Source organism: Oncorhynchus clarkii, chromosome 11 (assembly GCF_045791955.1).
Source record: "Oncorhynchus clarkii lewisi isolate Uvic-CL-2024 chromosome 11, UVic_Ocla_1.0, whole genome shotgun sequence".
In the NCBI taxonomy this organism is placed as follows: Eukaryota; Metazoa; Chordata; class Actinopteri; order Salmoniformes; family Salmonidae; genus Oncorhynchus; species Oncorhynchus clarkii.
Window position 1 is genome coordinate 7,340,904 of NC_092157.1, and position 15,052 is coordinate 7,355,955.

General features: G+C 44.9%; 1 protein-coding gene across 1 annotated transcript in view; it reads left to right on the top strand.

Moving 5' to 3' along the window:
* The first annotated feature begins 754 nt into the window (after positions 1-754).
* Positions 755-15,052, top strand: part of LOC139420143 (serine/threonine-protein kinase 17A-like) — a 46,997-nt gene continuing 32,699 nt past the window's right edge. Inside the window, exon 1 of the mRNA XM_071169922.1 lies at positions 755-1,344. Coding sequence (XP_071026023.1) covers positions 1,169-1,344 — 176 coding nt within the window. The 5' untranslated portion in view covers positions 755-1,168. The remainder of the gene's footprint in view (positions 1,345-15,052) is intronic.

A 15,052-nucleotide genomic window follows, 5' to 3' on the forward strand; every position in this document is an offset into this window, starting at 1 on the left:
GGGTAGTGATGCTGGACGGGCGGGCAGATGTGGGCAGCGATCAGTTGAAAAACATGCATTTAGTTTTACTTGCATTTAAGAGCAGTTGGAGGCCACGGAAGGAGAGTTGTGTGGATTTGAAGCTCGTCTGGAGATTAGTTAACATAGTCTCCAAAGAAGGGCCAGAAGAATACAGAATGGTGTTGTCTGCGTAGAGGCGGATCAGAGAATCACCCGCAGCAAGAGCGACATCATTGATATATACAGAGAAAAGAGTCGGCCCGAGAATTGAACCCTGTGGCACCCCAATAGAGACTGCCAGAAATCCGGACAGCAGGCCCTCCGATTTGACACACTGAACTCTGTCTGAGAAGTAGTTGGTGAACCAGGCGAGGCAGTCATTTGAGAAACCAAGGCTGTTGAGTCTGCTGGTAAAAATATGGTGATTGACAGAGTCGAAAGCCTTGGCCAGATCGATGAATACAGCCCATATTATGTGAGCTAAACATAAACATTAAAAATGAAGTAACAATGTTAACAAAAAACACTTAAATACATGAATTTTGTTCTTGAAACATTTAAATTAAATGCTGTAGAATTCCATTCATTCTTATGGAGGACTGCGTTTCTGAGGAGGGACAATATGGCCGACAAATCCACTCATTCAATGCATAACAGGACAGTCTAGGGTTTTTATACATTGTTGATGTGGAGAGCCCTCCCCCTGCCTGATGTGAAGAAGCATGCGCCGCCCTATTTGGTCAAATTGCTTGTCAATCAAGAGTGCTACCACGGTGACAGAGACAAAGTATCTGACTGTAAATGTTCTAATATATTATTTCATCCGTTGTTCAGACAGATGAGCGAGCGAAATCAGATTAGACAGCCCGGTTACAAACAGTCAGTTGAGTTTAAAATATTGAAACATTGTTGCACGCTTCGACATCATTTAATTACACATGAAAGTAACAGTTTTCTCCTCTGAAATATCCATGAGGGATGCGGTCTTATTTTATCACTCCTAAAGCTTTGAAGTACTGCTACTTTTGTGGTCATATTGTAGCCAACGTCTACTACTAGTCTTCCAGCCTACTAGGGAAGTTGGGGTTGCTGTCGTTGTCTGTTTTGTTTTAAAGTGACAGGAAAGACGGCACGCTGTAAAACATTCAGCCCTGATCGAATCGACGCGATGATTCCTGAATGTCCCCGGAGCCGAGAGACAAGGAGCCGAACGCGGTGCCACTATGGCCAGGTAGCCGAACCAAACCAGAACTGTTTTGGGCTACTTTCCGAGATCAAAACTCTTATCAAGAATGAACCATTCACTGACCACTACACCATCATTCCGGGCAAAGCACTTGGCAGGTAACCAACGTTAATACGTTCTTAGTAAATAACGTTACTGTAGATCTGATGCTGAGCATCTATCCAGCTTGTCTCTCTGGGAATTGTCTGAAGAACTTCTGAGCTACTGTGTCTGTCTGTTTCCATACTTCTGATAATACTGAAGATGTAGTGCAAAAAAAATGTTGCCATTTCTTGAATAGTTGATATTCAAATATCCCCGTTTCTGGCTGTGGTAGTTAGATGTGGTAGCTAGCTACTAGCTATCTCTAGTTAGATGAGGTCTCCTTTCCTGCTGTCATTGTGTAGGTATTTGTCTGCACCGCAAGTTATTTGACATTATTTTATTTAACATTACGCCATGATATTCTGTCCAGCAGTTAAGGGTTTTGCAACATGTATTTTTGATTGTAGACATCCGTGTAAATTGGGGAATCCGTTGAAGGGACTTGCGTCAATGTCACCGCGCACGTGGAGACAAGCCATTCGTGCATTTAATGTTCGCCCTTGCGTATAGGGTGCCAGCTGAAAAATCACGCCTCTCTTGTTTGAGAATGCTGGAGAAGGCCATGTATGGCAGGCTATAGCGGTGGGCTTGCATTTTCTCCACAGCAAGGTCACTCCAGTCGTCATATCTTTTCTGAGTGTTTGAACTGCAATGTGAGCTGATGTGTCTGATAAATTGTAAAAAAAAAATATATATATATAAAAAATAAGCATCACTGAGTTATTTTCTGTAAGGAAAAATGCAATTCCCCTCAGTTTTCAGCCAGTCTTCACTAGGCCTTGTCTTGGGACAGATTCCTTTCCTTCCTAAATGCAGTTTACAAACACTTTGGCAATGGGCTGTATGTTATAATTTGCAGCAATGGGCTGTATGTTTCAAATTGCCTTTAGTTGCACCAGTGACTTAGCCTAAATGCAGCTCCCTCCATGTTATAAAGTATGATAAAACACCTGGTAAATACTGCATAGCCGGCTGTATTTACTCTCAATTCAATGATGCCAAGGGAAATACTTCAGGACAATCTTGTCACTGGCGCTTTGAAACTCCAAACTTCACCACTGAATAATGGCTTTAGTCCACTTCTTGGGAACCAACTCTGTGGTTCTTTCTCTGCTTCACTGACAGAGAAGGAAGGGGGATTCCAGTGTGTTTTTTTTTTTTAACGAGTGGAAATGTCTCAGCCTCCTCTTTCCACACAGCTCTCTTAACATGCTAGTTAAAGTCAGGGCATTGTGTCTTTTTCCCTGTGAGCATTGTAAAGAGCGCCACTTAGACTAGGCAATGCAAACACCACACTCAACCCTGTGAATGGCACCATGTTGACCCCAAGCAAAACCTACAGCAGGGTAACATATATATATATATATATATATGGGACTTTGGAACACATTTCCAATATTTATATATATATATATATATATATATATATATATATTTATTGTTTTACATAAAAGACTGTAAAAACTAATCAGCTCCATGTGATTTACATTTTGGAAATGTGTTCCAAAGTAATCCCACGCATAATAGAGAGATATATGTGATCTTGGTAAGCAAAGTTTGAAATTATTATGTTTTAGTCATGTTATATCTGTTTGGGTTTCTTGTGGTCAATTTGCAGTCTACAAATGATTTGTAATTATGTTCCGGCCCCCTGACCATCTACTCAATAAAATGAAAAAAAAAATCATCCCCATCGACTAGTTGATGATTCCTGACCTACGGTATATCTCCTCTGATTGGATTAAGCCGATAAGAAGTGCGTGAGTCCTGTTGGATGTCAAAGGCATTGTCCTTTTATAGAAGGCATTTGAGCTATGCATGTCTGTCTGACGTTTTAAGCCATTTATTTCATAAGAGGGACATTCAGAATGTGACTTTGCATCACATGACCTGCCGTTGGGTCTGAGATTAGCCAAAGGCACTCACTTCAAAGTGTTTGACTAAGCCACATCCGAATCAGATCATCGTTCCCTCTGCCCAGTGACCAGCTGCTAGGGAAGTACCCATCTGGTGACTGGTCACAAGCATCCTCTGGCCAAAGCCCCCAATCTCTAGCTGATGTTTGTTGCTATGCACATACTCACTGTTAATTAATTTATCATGGATCATCAAACTGTAGAAAAATATTTTTAAAAATGTGAACTCTGTCTGTAGGATCATTTCTTCATGGTATCTGATTGGCTGCCTCTGCTATGTGTGTGTTTGTTTGGAAGAATACCATGGAAACTGCTATCTAGCCTGAGACTGAAGCTTAGTGCCTGCCAATGGGAACAGGAGTTACATTTTGCCATAGGAGAACTTCATGGAACATTGGCTAGAGTATTTTTTAGAAAAGGCCCATAAGGAATCACTGTTCCCAGGTCTCAGATGTAGCTGGAATTCACTTGAGTCCTGAAACCACCTCTGTTACTGTGACACTCAACATTTCCCATTCAATTGAATTAGGCCGAGCCTACACACATGTCTAACGTGTTTGTATGGCTTGATTACAAATAGATTTTTCCTCCATAAGGCACGGATGTGTGTTTGTTTGGAAGAATACCATGGAAACTGCTATCTAGCCTACACACATGTCTAACGTGTTTGTATGGCTTGATTACAAATAGATTTTTCCTCCATAAGGCACGGATGTGTGTTTGTTTGGAAGAATACCATGGAAACTGCTATCTAGCCTGAGACTGAAGCTTAGTGCCTGCCAATGGGAACAGGAGTTACATTTTGCCATAGGAGAACTTCATGGAACATTGGCTAGAGTATTTTTTAGAAAAGGCCCATAAGGAATCACTGTTCCCAGGTCTCAGATGTAGCTGGAATTCACTTGAGTCCTGAAACCACCTCTGTTACTGTGACACTCAACATTTCCCATTCAATTGAATTAGGCCGAGCTTACACACATGTCTAACGTGTTTGTATGGCTTGATTACAAATAGATTTTTCCTCCATAAGGCACGGATGTCATGAAGTTAGCTGGAGATGCATGATGGCTAACAATCTACAGTGGTCATACTGTACCAACTGATATTATGACCATTAGTCCTTTACCACCTCCATGAGAAACATTCAATTACGATGTCTGGACGCCTGAATTGAGGCAGTAGTGCGAGCCGTGTGTAAATATCATGTGTTTTGTTTTGGTTGCCTTTGTATGCTTATTTCTGTAAATCATGTGATTAATGAAGTTATCTGTCTGTAAAGCTGAAGTAAGCACTTGACTAATAAATTACACTACTAAGCTGTTTCATTTGGTTGGGTTGTTTGTAAGTACGCCAGCTGCCAGGAGATTATGAACCTGGTTATTTAGCCTGGAACTCAATTTGAGCTGTGTGTTCGACTGTGCACGTGTCACCTGTGTGTTTGACTGTGCACGTGTCACCTGTGTGTTCTACTATGCACGTGTCACCTGTGTGTTCTACTGTGCTCGTGTCACCTGTGTGTTCTACTGTGTACGTGTCACCTGTGTGTTCTACTGTGCTCGTGTCCCCTGTGTGTTCTACTGTGTACGTGTCACCTGTGTGTTCGACTGTGCTCGTGTCACCTGTGTGTTCGACTGTGCTCGTGTCACCTGTGTGTTCGACTGTGCTCGTGTCACCTGTGTTAGTCTTTTCTGCGTATTTAAAATAAAATGTGATTTTATTTGTCACATGCGCCGAATACAACAATGTAAGCAATCATTTCACAATACATTTTACAAGCCCTTCCAATGATGCAGAATAAAAATAAAATAATGAAAATAGTAGGACGAGGAACAAAATACAAAAGAATTGAGCTCTATACAGGAAGTACCAGTACCAGATCAATGTGGAGCTATATACAGGAAGTACCAGTACCATATCAATGTGGAGCTATATACAGGAAGTACCAGTACCAGATCAATGTGGAGCTATATACAGGAAGTACCAGTACCATATCAATGTGGAGCTCTATACAGGAAGTACCAGTACCATATCAATGTGGAGCTATATACAGGAAGTACCAGTACCAGATCAATGTGGAGCTCTATACAGGAAGTACCAGTACCAGATCAATGTGGAGCTATATACAGGGAGTACCAGATCAATGTGGAGCTATATACAGGGAGTACCATATCAATGTGGAGCTATATACAGGAAGTACCAGTACCAGATCAATGTGGAGCTATATACAGGAAGTACCAGTACCAGATCAATGTGGAGCTATATACAGGAAGTACCAGTACCAGATCAATGTGGAGCTATATACAGGAAGTACCAGTACCAGATCAATGTGGAGCTATATACAGGAAGTACCAGTACCATATCAATGTGGAGCTATATACAGGGAGTACCTGTACCAGATCAATGTGGAGCTATATACAGGAAGTACCAGTACCAGATCAATGTGGAGCTCTATACAGGAAGTACCAGTACCAGATCAATGTGGAGCTCTATACAGGAAGTACCAGTACCAGATCAATGTGGAGCTATATACAGGAAGTACCAGTACCAGATCAATGTGGAGCTATATACAGGAAGTACCAGTACCAGATCAATGTGGAGCTCTATACAGGAAGTACCAGTACCAGATCAATGTGGAGCTATATACAGGGAGTACCAGTACCAGATCAATGTGGAGCTATATACAGGGAGTACCAGTACCAGATCAATGTGGAGCTATATACAGGGAGTACCAGATCAATGTGGAGCTATATACAGGGAGTACCAGATCAATGTGGAGCTATATACTGGGAGTACCAGATCAATGTGGAGGTATATACAGGGAGTACCAGTACCAGATCAATGTGGAGCTATATACAGGGAGTACCAGTACCAGATCAATGTGGAGCTATATACAGGGAGTACCAGATCAATGTGGAGCTATATACAGGGAGTACCAGATCACTACGGAGCTATATACAGGGAGTACAAGTACCAGATCAATGTGGAGTGCATTCCGAAAGTATTCAGACCACTTGAAGTCGAAGGAATTGTCTGTAGGGCTCAGAGACAAGATTGTGTCGAGGCACAGATCTGGGATAGGGTACAAAAAAATTATGCAGCATTGAAGGTCCCCAAGAACATAGTGGCCTCCATCATTCTTAAATGAAAGAAGTGTGGAACCACCAAGACTCTTCCTAACTGAGTGATCGGGGGAGAAGGGCCTTGGTCAGTGAAGTGACCAATAACCTGTTGGTCACTCTGACAGAGTTCCAGAGTTCCTCTGTGGAGATGCGAGAACCTTCTTGAAGGACAACCATCTCTGCAACACTCCACCAATCAGGCAAAAGGCATTTTCTCAAGCAATAATTTTGCTACGACTGTCTGTAAGTGTTTTGAACAAGGAGCCTAATGGGAAGGATATGTAACCTGCAAACTGTCTGTTATTGGCAGAGAGATTTGATTATTTGTTATTCGTCTATTAATTAACCTATACCGCCAGGTGACATTGTCAGGCAGGCCAATACTCCACCGTGCAAAACGAGCTGAAATTTTAGGCGGTCTTTTCAAACAGCTCTTACACTAAAATGGTATTGTCATTTTCACAATTTCACACAGTATTATTCCAACCTCATGGTGTGGAAATATCCATAAAACACAGGAAAATTCACGTTTTTGACTGCACTGCCCCTTTAAGACTGTCTTCAGGCCTAAGTTCCAAAGAATTCACTGGATAAATGAGTAGTTTAAAGGCTATACTTGTAGTTTAGTTCGTCAACCAAGCGTCAGTCTTGCTGTAGTCTAAATATTTTGAGCTTTTTAAGTATTTTTATTATGGTTTCAGTTAAAAACAACTCTATCACATGCCTCAGGCAGCATACAGATGAAACCAAGATAACCCAGGATTACATAGAGAGAGATTAGAGCACGTTAACCCAGGATTACGTAGAGGGAGATTAGAGCACGTTAACCCAGGATTACGTAGAGAGAGGCTAGAACACGTTAACCCAGGATTACGTAGAGAGAGGCTAGAACACGTTAACCCAGGATTACGTAGAGAGAGGCTAGAACACGTTAACCCAGGATTACGTAGAAGGAGGCTAGAGCACGTTAACCCAGGATTACGTAGAGGGAGGCTAGAGCACGTTAACCCAGGATTACGTAGAGGGAGGCTAGGGCACGTTAACCCAGGATTACGTAGAGAGAGGCTAGGGCACGTTAACCCAGGATTACGTAGAGAGAGGCTAGAGCACGTTAACCCAGGATTACGTAGAGAGAGGCTAGAGCACGTTAACCCAGGATTACGTAGAGAGAGGCTAGGGCACGTTAACCCATGATTACGTAGAGAGAGATTAGAGCACGTTAACCCAGGATTACGTAGAGAGAGGCTAGAGCACGTTAACCCATGATTACGTAGAGAGAGATTAGAGCACGTTAACCCAGGATTACGTAGAGAGAGGCTAGAGCACGTTAACCCAGGATTAAATAGAGAGAGGCTAGAGCACGTTAACCTAGGATTAAATAGAGCGAGGCTAGAGCACGTTAACCCAGGATTAAATAGAGAGAGGCTAGAGCACGTTCTACTGCTCTCTGGTGAAATCCATCACATTTATGTCCACTTTGCTTCATCTCTTTTGGATCTTGCCAGGCCTGCTCTAATAAATTAAACTAGGTTTACATCTTAAAACAATAGCCGTATGGGATATTCAGTTCTTCAAGTAGTTGCGTCTCTATGCCAAAATTAAAGCCTGTTCATATTGCTAAGGGCTGTATGACTGAAAGTAGTGCTAAAACTCTTCAAATAATCCTGTCATATCACCATTGAATGTTTTGAAGAAAAGTTCTGATGTTTTCCCCATAACATTCCAGTGGTCAGTGGATCTTTCAGTGTCTCGTCAGGGGAGAAAAAAAAAGCTCTGTCATCATGGATTAATAAGAGAGTGTGACGTTTTAGAATTGCTCTTTCCCCGAAGGGTTAGACTGCAGTTACAGCAGGCTGTGGGCAGGTGGTACGCGCCCTCCCATACTCCCCCAGCATCTAAAACATCAAGTCATCTGCGCACACACACACACACACACACACACTCCTTAGGATAGCTCATGTCGTCGTGTGTGTGTGTGCGCGCCTGCCTGTCAGTGTGGTCCCGGTCCCAAACCCCCTTTACTAACCCCTATCATGTTTTGACCAAAACCTCCCCCTCAGTTTCTCACAGAAGGAACCTATGTGTCTTGACAGTCAGGCAGGATACCATGACATCATCGCCCAAGCTTTTCATGTTGTTTGAGTCTCGCGGCAGGGCCGGAGGCAACATTTGCTGAGCGCCGTGGAAACAGCCAACCGCGGAGAAATGAGGGGGGAGGACATGTGAAAGCCAAGTTTGATATTGAACCCCATCCACGAGATCCCTCTGTACTCTCTTGTGTCAAGAGATGATGGGCTGGGCAGGGAGGGGTGTATGTCACTCTCTATTCTTCCTCCCTTCAAAGCAATTTAATGACGTTGATTTAACTTTCTGTCCTTCTACAGCTGTTACACGCCTCAGCAAGAAATCTCTCATTTCTGTCATCAACTGGGCCTAATCCGTTTTCTGTTGATTATTAACGCATGCCGTTGAGACCCTGTAGGATTAAAACGGTGCTACATGCTATGGTGTTACCTTTCTCCCTCAGCAAATTCAATTTGTCATGCCCTTTCACATGTACTGAGCCTGTGCCGAGAGAGAGAAATCCAGGCGAGGAAGTCTAACACGAGTATGGCAATTGTTAATCTCCACATAGGCGTGGCGAGTGAACCGCGTCTTTTATTGTGGCCGATTTAACCACCATGTAACGGATCCTGAGCCGCACTGAAAAGACACGGTGGGATTTAGAAACGGACATCCCCAGGGGAGGGCGTCGAGGCAGCCCGGGGGAGGGCGTCGAGGAAGCCCGGGGGAGGGCGTCGAGGAAGCCCGGGGGAGGGCGTCGAGGAAGCCCGGGGGAGGGCGTCGAGGCAGCCCGGGGGAGGGCGTCGAGGCAGCCCGGGGGAGGGCGCCGAGGCAGCCCGGGGGAGGGCGTCGAGGCAGCCCGGGGGAGGCCGACGAGGCAGCCCGGGGGAGGGCGATGAGGTAATGACCTTTCCCAAGGTATTCAGAAAATGTCCCTCTCTGTGCCCAAAGAACAAATGAATAGGCAACCCCTGTCTTCCTCTCTCTCTGTCCCACTCCTCTACACACAGGGGGTCACATAATGTCAGAGTTCATTAGACACGGAGTAAACAGGCCTCTGGTTTCAGTCCTGGCGTTGGTACAGAGCTCAAAGGCCCTTTTCTTAGTGAGGAAAATGAGCAGTCAGTAGGAGCTCTTTGCCCTGCCTTGCTGTTTGTTCTAAAGGTGATGAGGCCATTGCAGCCATTGCCTCATTTACTCCCAGGTTCACTCTCCGTGTGCCCGTTGATGATTAACGGAGCTCTTTGAGAAGATGGCCGCACCTACTCAGGACACTCAGGTGACACTGCAAACCTGTGAAAACAACACTAGAAGAAAAGTAGTTGATGACCGGGCTGCCAAAACAGTGACAGACGCAGGGAGCAGGCCGACAAACGCGGTAACCTCCCTTCTATGTGACTCTCCCCTCATACTGGCAGTGTGAAAGATTAGGATTTCAGCAACAGCCCCCCCCATGTAAAGTGGTTGTGTTTGTAGTGAGTCTAGTGACCTATTGCCAAAACATACTTAAAACGCATTAAAAACATGGGCATTTGCTCCTATGGGCAACTGCTGGGGAAAGCAATTCTGCTGCCAGGACAGATCCCCAGGCTGAAAGCCCTCTCTCTCTCTCTCTCTCTGACATCTGAGGACACTGCTATAAGTGGCAGGTAGCCTAGCGGTTAAGAACGTTGGGCTGTTAACCCGAAAGGTAGCTGGCTCGAATACCCGAACTGACTTGGTAGAAAAATCCCAGTTGTAAATGAGAACTTGTTCTCAACTGGCCTAAAGGTGAATAAAGGTGTTCTCAACTGGCCTACCTGGTTAAATAAAGGTGTTCTCAACTGGCCTACCTGGTTAAATAAAGGTGTTCTCAACTGGCCTAAAGGTGAATAAAGGTGTTCTCAACTGGACTACCTGGTTAAATAAAGGTGTTCTCAACTGGCCTACCTGGTTAAATAAAGGTGTTCTCAACTGGACTACCTGGTTAAATAAAGGTGTTCTCAACTAGCCTAAAGGTGAATAAAGGTGAAATAAAAATAGACAAATAAAAACTCTAGTCTGCTCTTGTAAGTCGGTCTGGATAAAAGCATCTGCTGAATGACTATAATGTAGTCTGGCTTTTGGTATCCTGTCAACTCTCCTGTCAGCTGGAGACCTTGTCTGCATTCTATAGAACCTGCACTGTGATGCCAGCGTTTTTCACGCTATTGTCTGACCACGAGATAGCCGAACACAAGCTTTTTACCGTATGCTCAGTAACTTGAGAGTTTGACACCTACCGGTTAGATGATCGGGCCGCTCCATCAGTCTATGGCTAACATAGCAACAACTTTAATTCCATGATTATACGGGTGGTAAGAGTCTTAAGAGTACTGGCCTCACTTTTCTTAAGCATCGGTCTGTCAGAGCCAGATTTACAGACACCTGATGACCTCTTATCACTCTACCCATACCCACTGTGTGCAACTCTTCAATATTGGACCAATCATCTATGTAGAGGACATTTCTAAGGGGACGATCCTGCCGAGTCTAATTCAATAAAGTTAAGCTCTGTCAACGACTTTGTCTCAAGCCCCCCCCACCCCCACCCCACCATAGTTTGGTGGAGAGATGTTATATTCCTAGAATTGCCGCTCTTTTAACCTGGACGTTAACCTACATACTTACATTGAGGTGACTTTCCCCACTCAAGGGCTACCGTGTGGAATATTTTCAAAATAAAAGGAGAGCAGCCATTCAGCTCTTGGCAAAACCTTATTATATTCATCATATTTTCTGCTTGGACGCCTGGCACTGCAAAAAAATATGTATGGAAGTAAAGATGTCCATTTAATTTAAATAAAAGGTGTGATGAATTATTTATTTTTTAAATGGATCTTTAGCCCAAATGGTCCAAACGTGCAGTTTTACAGTTTTGGTCAAAAATAACATAACCTTACTTCCTCTTGATGAAGTCCACTGGTTTAGGGCCACAGCCATCTGTTCTGAATCGACCGTTCCTGGGGTCACAGTCAATGTGACTGTGACCCAGCAGTCACCCGCTCTCTGTGTACACATGACAGCCATCTCTTTCAGGGTGTTGTCCGTGTGAGGCCACCGGCTTTTGGAAATGTGCTGACATGGTTACAGAAAAGTCTGTGGTCTGTTTTTTAAAAGTTTCTCCATGTACACAAGCCTTAAATCAAAAGGCTTATGTGTGCCTGCTGAACTTGGAACATTTTGGTATAGTGTGCACTACTTGCATTGAGGGTACAGTCTGAGTTTTCTCCTCAGGAGCATGCAGATAGTGGCCCAGCTATACGCAATATAAATAGGCTAGTTGTCTCTCCCCTGGAGTGAGCCTTAGAGCATTCCAGGTCTAGACCCCGTGTCCAGCACCCCGTGTCCAGCACCCCGTGTCCAGCACCCCGTGTCCAGTACTGTAAACAGCACAGATTCATGGCCGACTTGATGAACGTCACACAGCATTGGATCGGAATCATCTGAAACGTTTTGGTATCAAAGCCTCATGACCTCCCAGTGGGTGAAAGTCCGGACGGGACGAGGATGCAGTGGTGGGCGGGGCGTTGAATAGGCTAGGGCTGGGCCGCTGGTTAGGCTAGGGCTGGGCCGCTGGTTAGGCTAGGGCTGGGCGTTGGATAGGCTAGGGCGGGGCGTTGGATAGGCTAGGGCGGGGCGTTGGATAGGCTAGGGCTGGGCCGCTGGTTAGGCTAGGGCTGGGCCGCACCACTGCCACCACGCAAACCTCATCTAGGGCAGGGTTTATTTCTTTACATAAGACAATTAGGTGATACCTGCCTCTATACTAGGACCCTGCCTCTATACTAGGACTGGGAATTATCAGGGACCTCACCATACCATATCATCACCATACCATATTATCACCATACTGAGGAGCCTCACCTTACCATATTATCACCACACTGAGGGACCTCACCATACCATATTATCACCATACTAAGGGACCTCACCATACCATATTATCACCATACTAAGGGACCTCACCATACCATATTATCACCATACTGAGGGACCTCACCATATTTAGGTGCCATACCATATTATCACCATACCATATTGAGGGATCTCACCATACCATATTATTACCATGCTGAGGGACTTTACCATATTTAGGTGCGGATAAGTATTGCGATTCGATGCTGAGATTTTATTGTGATTTGATGTTCCAAGCATAATGCTCACAATATGTCTGCTAAAGAGGGACAAGAGAGAGCCATGATAACTAGTTTTGATCATTCATAGAAAAGTGCTGAAAACCAATTGCAATATTGTCAAAACGATGCGATACGATATGTCACTGTATTATTCAGGCTTTAAGAAGCCTTGCGGCAGCAGGGACTTGGTTAGTGTATCAGTCGTGGAGGTAAGAAGGATTGGCTCAGCCATGCCATCAGGTGAAAGTCTATAAGACTCAGCCATGCCATCAGGTGAAAGCCTGTAAAACTCAGCCATGCAGTCGTCAGGTGAAAGCCTGTAAGACTAAGCCATGCAATCGTCAGGTGAAAGCCTGTAAGACTAAGCCATGCAGTCGTCAGGTGAAAGCCTGTAAGACTCAGCCATGCAGTCGTCAGGTGAAAGCCGGTAAGACTCAGCCATGCCGTCGTCAGGTGAAAGCCTGTAAGACGCAGTCATCAGGTGAAAGCCTGTAAAACTCAGCCATGCAGTCATCAGGTGAAAGCCTGTAAAACTCAGCCATGCAGTCGTCAGGTGAAAGCCTGTAAAACTCAGCCATGCCGTCGTCAGGTGAAAGCCTGTAAGACTCAGCCATGCAGTCATCAGAAAGCCTGTAAGACTCAGCCATGCAGTCGTCAGGTGAAAGCCTGTAAGACTCAGCCATGCAGTCGTCAGGTGAAAGCCTGTAAGACTCAGCCATGCAGTCGTCAGGTGAAAGCCTGTAAGACTCAGCCATGCAGTCGTCAGGTGAAAGCCTGTAAGACTCAGCCATGCAGTCGTCAGGTGAAAGCCTGTAAAACTCAGCCATGCAGTCGTCAGGTGAAAGCCTGTAAAACTCAGCCATGCAGTCGTCAGGTGAAAGCCTGTAAGAATCAGCCATGCCGTCGTCATCAGAAAGCCTGTAAGACTCAGCCATGCCATCAGGTGAAAGCCTTAAAGACTCAGCCATGCAGTCGTCAGGTGAAAGCCTGTAAAACTCAGCCATGCAGTCATCAGGTGAAAGCCTGTAAGACTCAGCCATGCAGTCGTCATCAGAAAGCCTGTAAGACTCAGCCATGCAGTCGTCAGGTGAAAGCCTGTAAAACTCAGCCATGCAGTCGTCATCAGAAAGCCTGTAAGAATCAGCCATGCCATCAGGTGAAAGCCTGTAAGACTCAGCCATGCAGTCATCATCAGAAAGCCTGTAAGACTCAGCCAAGCCATCAGGTGAAAGCCTGTAAAACTCAGCCATGCCATCGTCAGGTGAAAGCCTGTAACAATCTGCTAAACGTTTGGACAGACAAGCTGTCTTCATCAGGGTATAATGACAAACACTGCGGGATGACTCATTTACAGTGAGGGGGAAAAAGTATTTGATCCCATGCTGATTTTGTACGTTTGCCACTGACAAAGAAATGATTGGTCTATAATTGTAATGGTAGGTTTATTTGAACAGTGAGAGACAGGATAACAACAAAAAAATCCAGAAAAACGCATGTACATTTTTTTTTTTTAAAGAAACGGCTCTTTTTCAGGACCCTGTCTTTCAAAGATAATTTGTAAAGATCCAAATAACTTCACAGATCTTCATTGTAAAGGGTTTAAACACTCTTTGCAATGCTTGTTCAATTAACCATAAACAATTAATGAACATGCACCTGTGGATGTTCGGCTTACAGAAGGTTAGGAAATTAAGGTCACAGTTAGGCCAATTTAGGACACTAAAGAGGGCTTTCTACTGACTCTGAAAACACCAAAAGAAAGATGCCCAGGGTCCCTGCTCATCTGCATGAACGTTCCTTAGGCATGTCGCAAGGAGGCATGAGGACTGCAGATGTGGCCAGGGCAATAAATTGCAATGTCTGTACTGTGAGACGCCTAAGACAGCGCTACAGGGAGAAAGGACAGACAGCTGATCGTCCTCGCAGTGGCAGACCACTTGTAACAACACCTGCACAGGATCGATACATTCGAACATCACACCTGCGGGACAGGTACAGGATGGCAACAACAACTGCCCGAGTTACACCAGGAATGCACCATCCCTCCATCAGTGCTCAGACCTCATGTGGTACCCTTCTTGTGGGCTCATCCTGACATGACCCTACAGCATGACAATGCCACCAGCCATTCTGCTCGTTCTGTGTGTGATTTCCAGCAAGACAGGAATGTCAGTGTTGTGCCATGGCTAGCGAAGAGCCCGGATCTCAATCCCATTGAGCACGTCTGGGACCTGTTGGATCGGAGGGTGAGGGCTAGAGCCATTCCCCCCAGAAATGTCTGGGAACTTGCAGGTTCCTTGGTGGAAGAGTGGGGTAACATCTCACAGCAAGAACTGGCAAACCTGGTGCAGTCCATGAGGAGGAGATGCACTGCAGTACTTAATGCAGCTGGTGGCTACACCACATACTGACTGTTACTTTTGATTTTGACCTCCCCCTTTGTTCAGGGACACATTATTACATTTC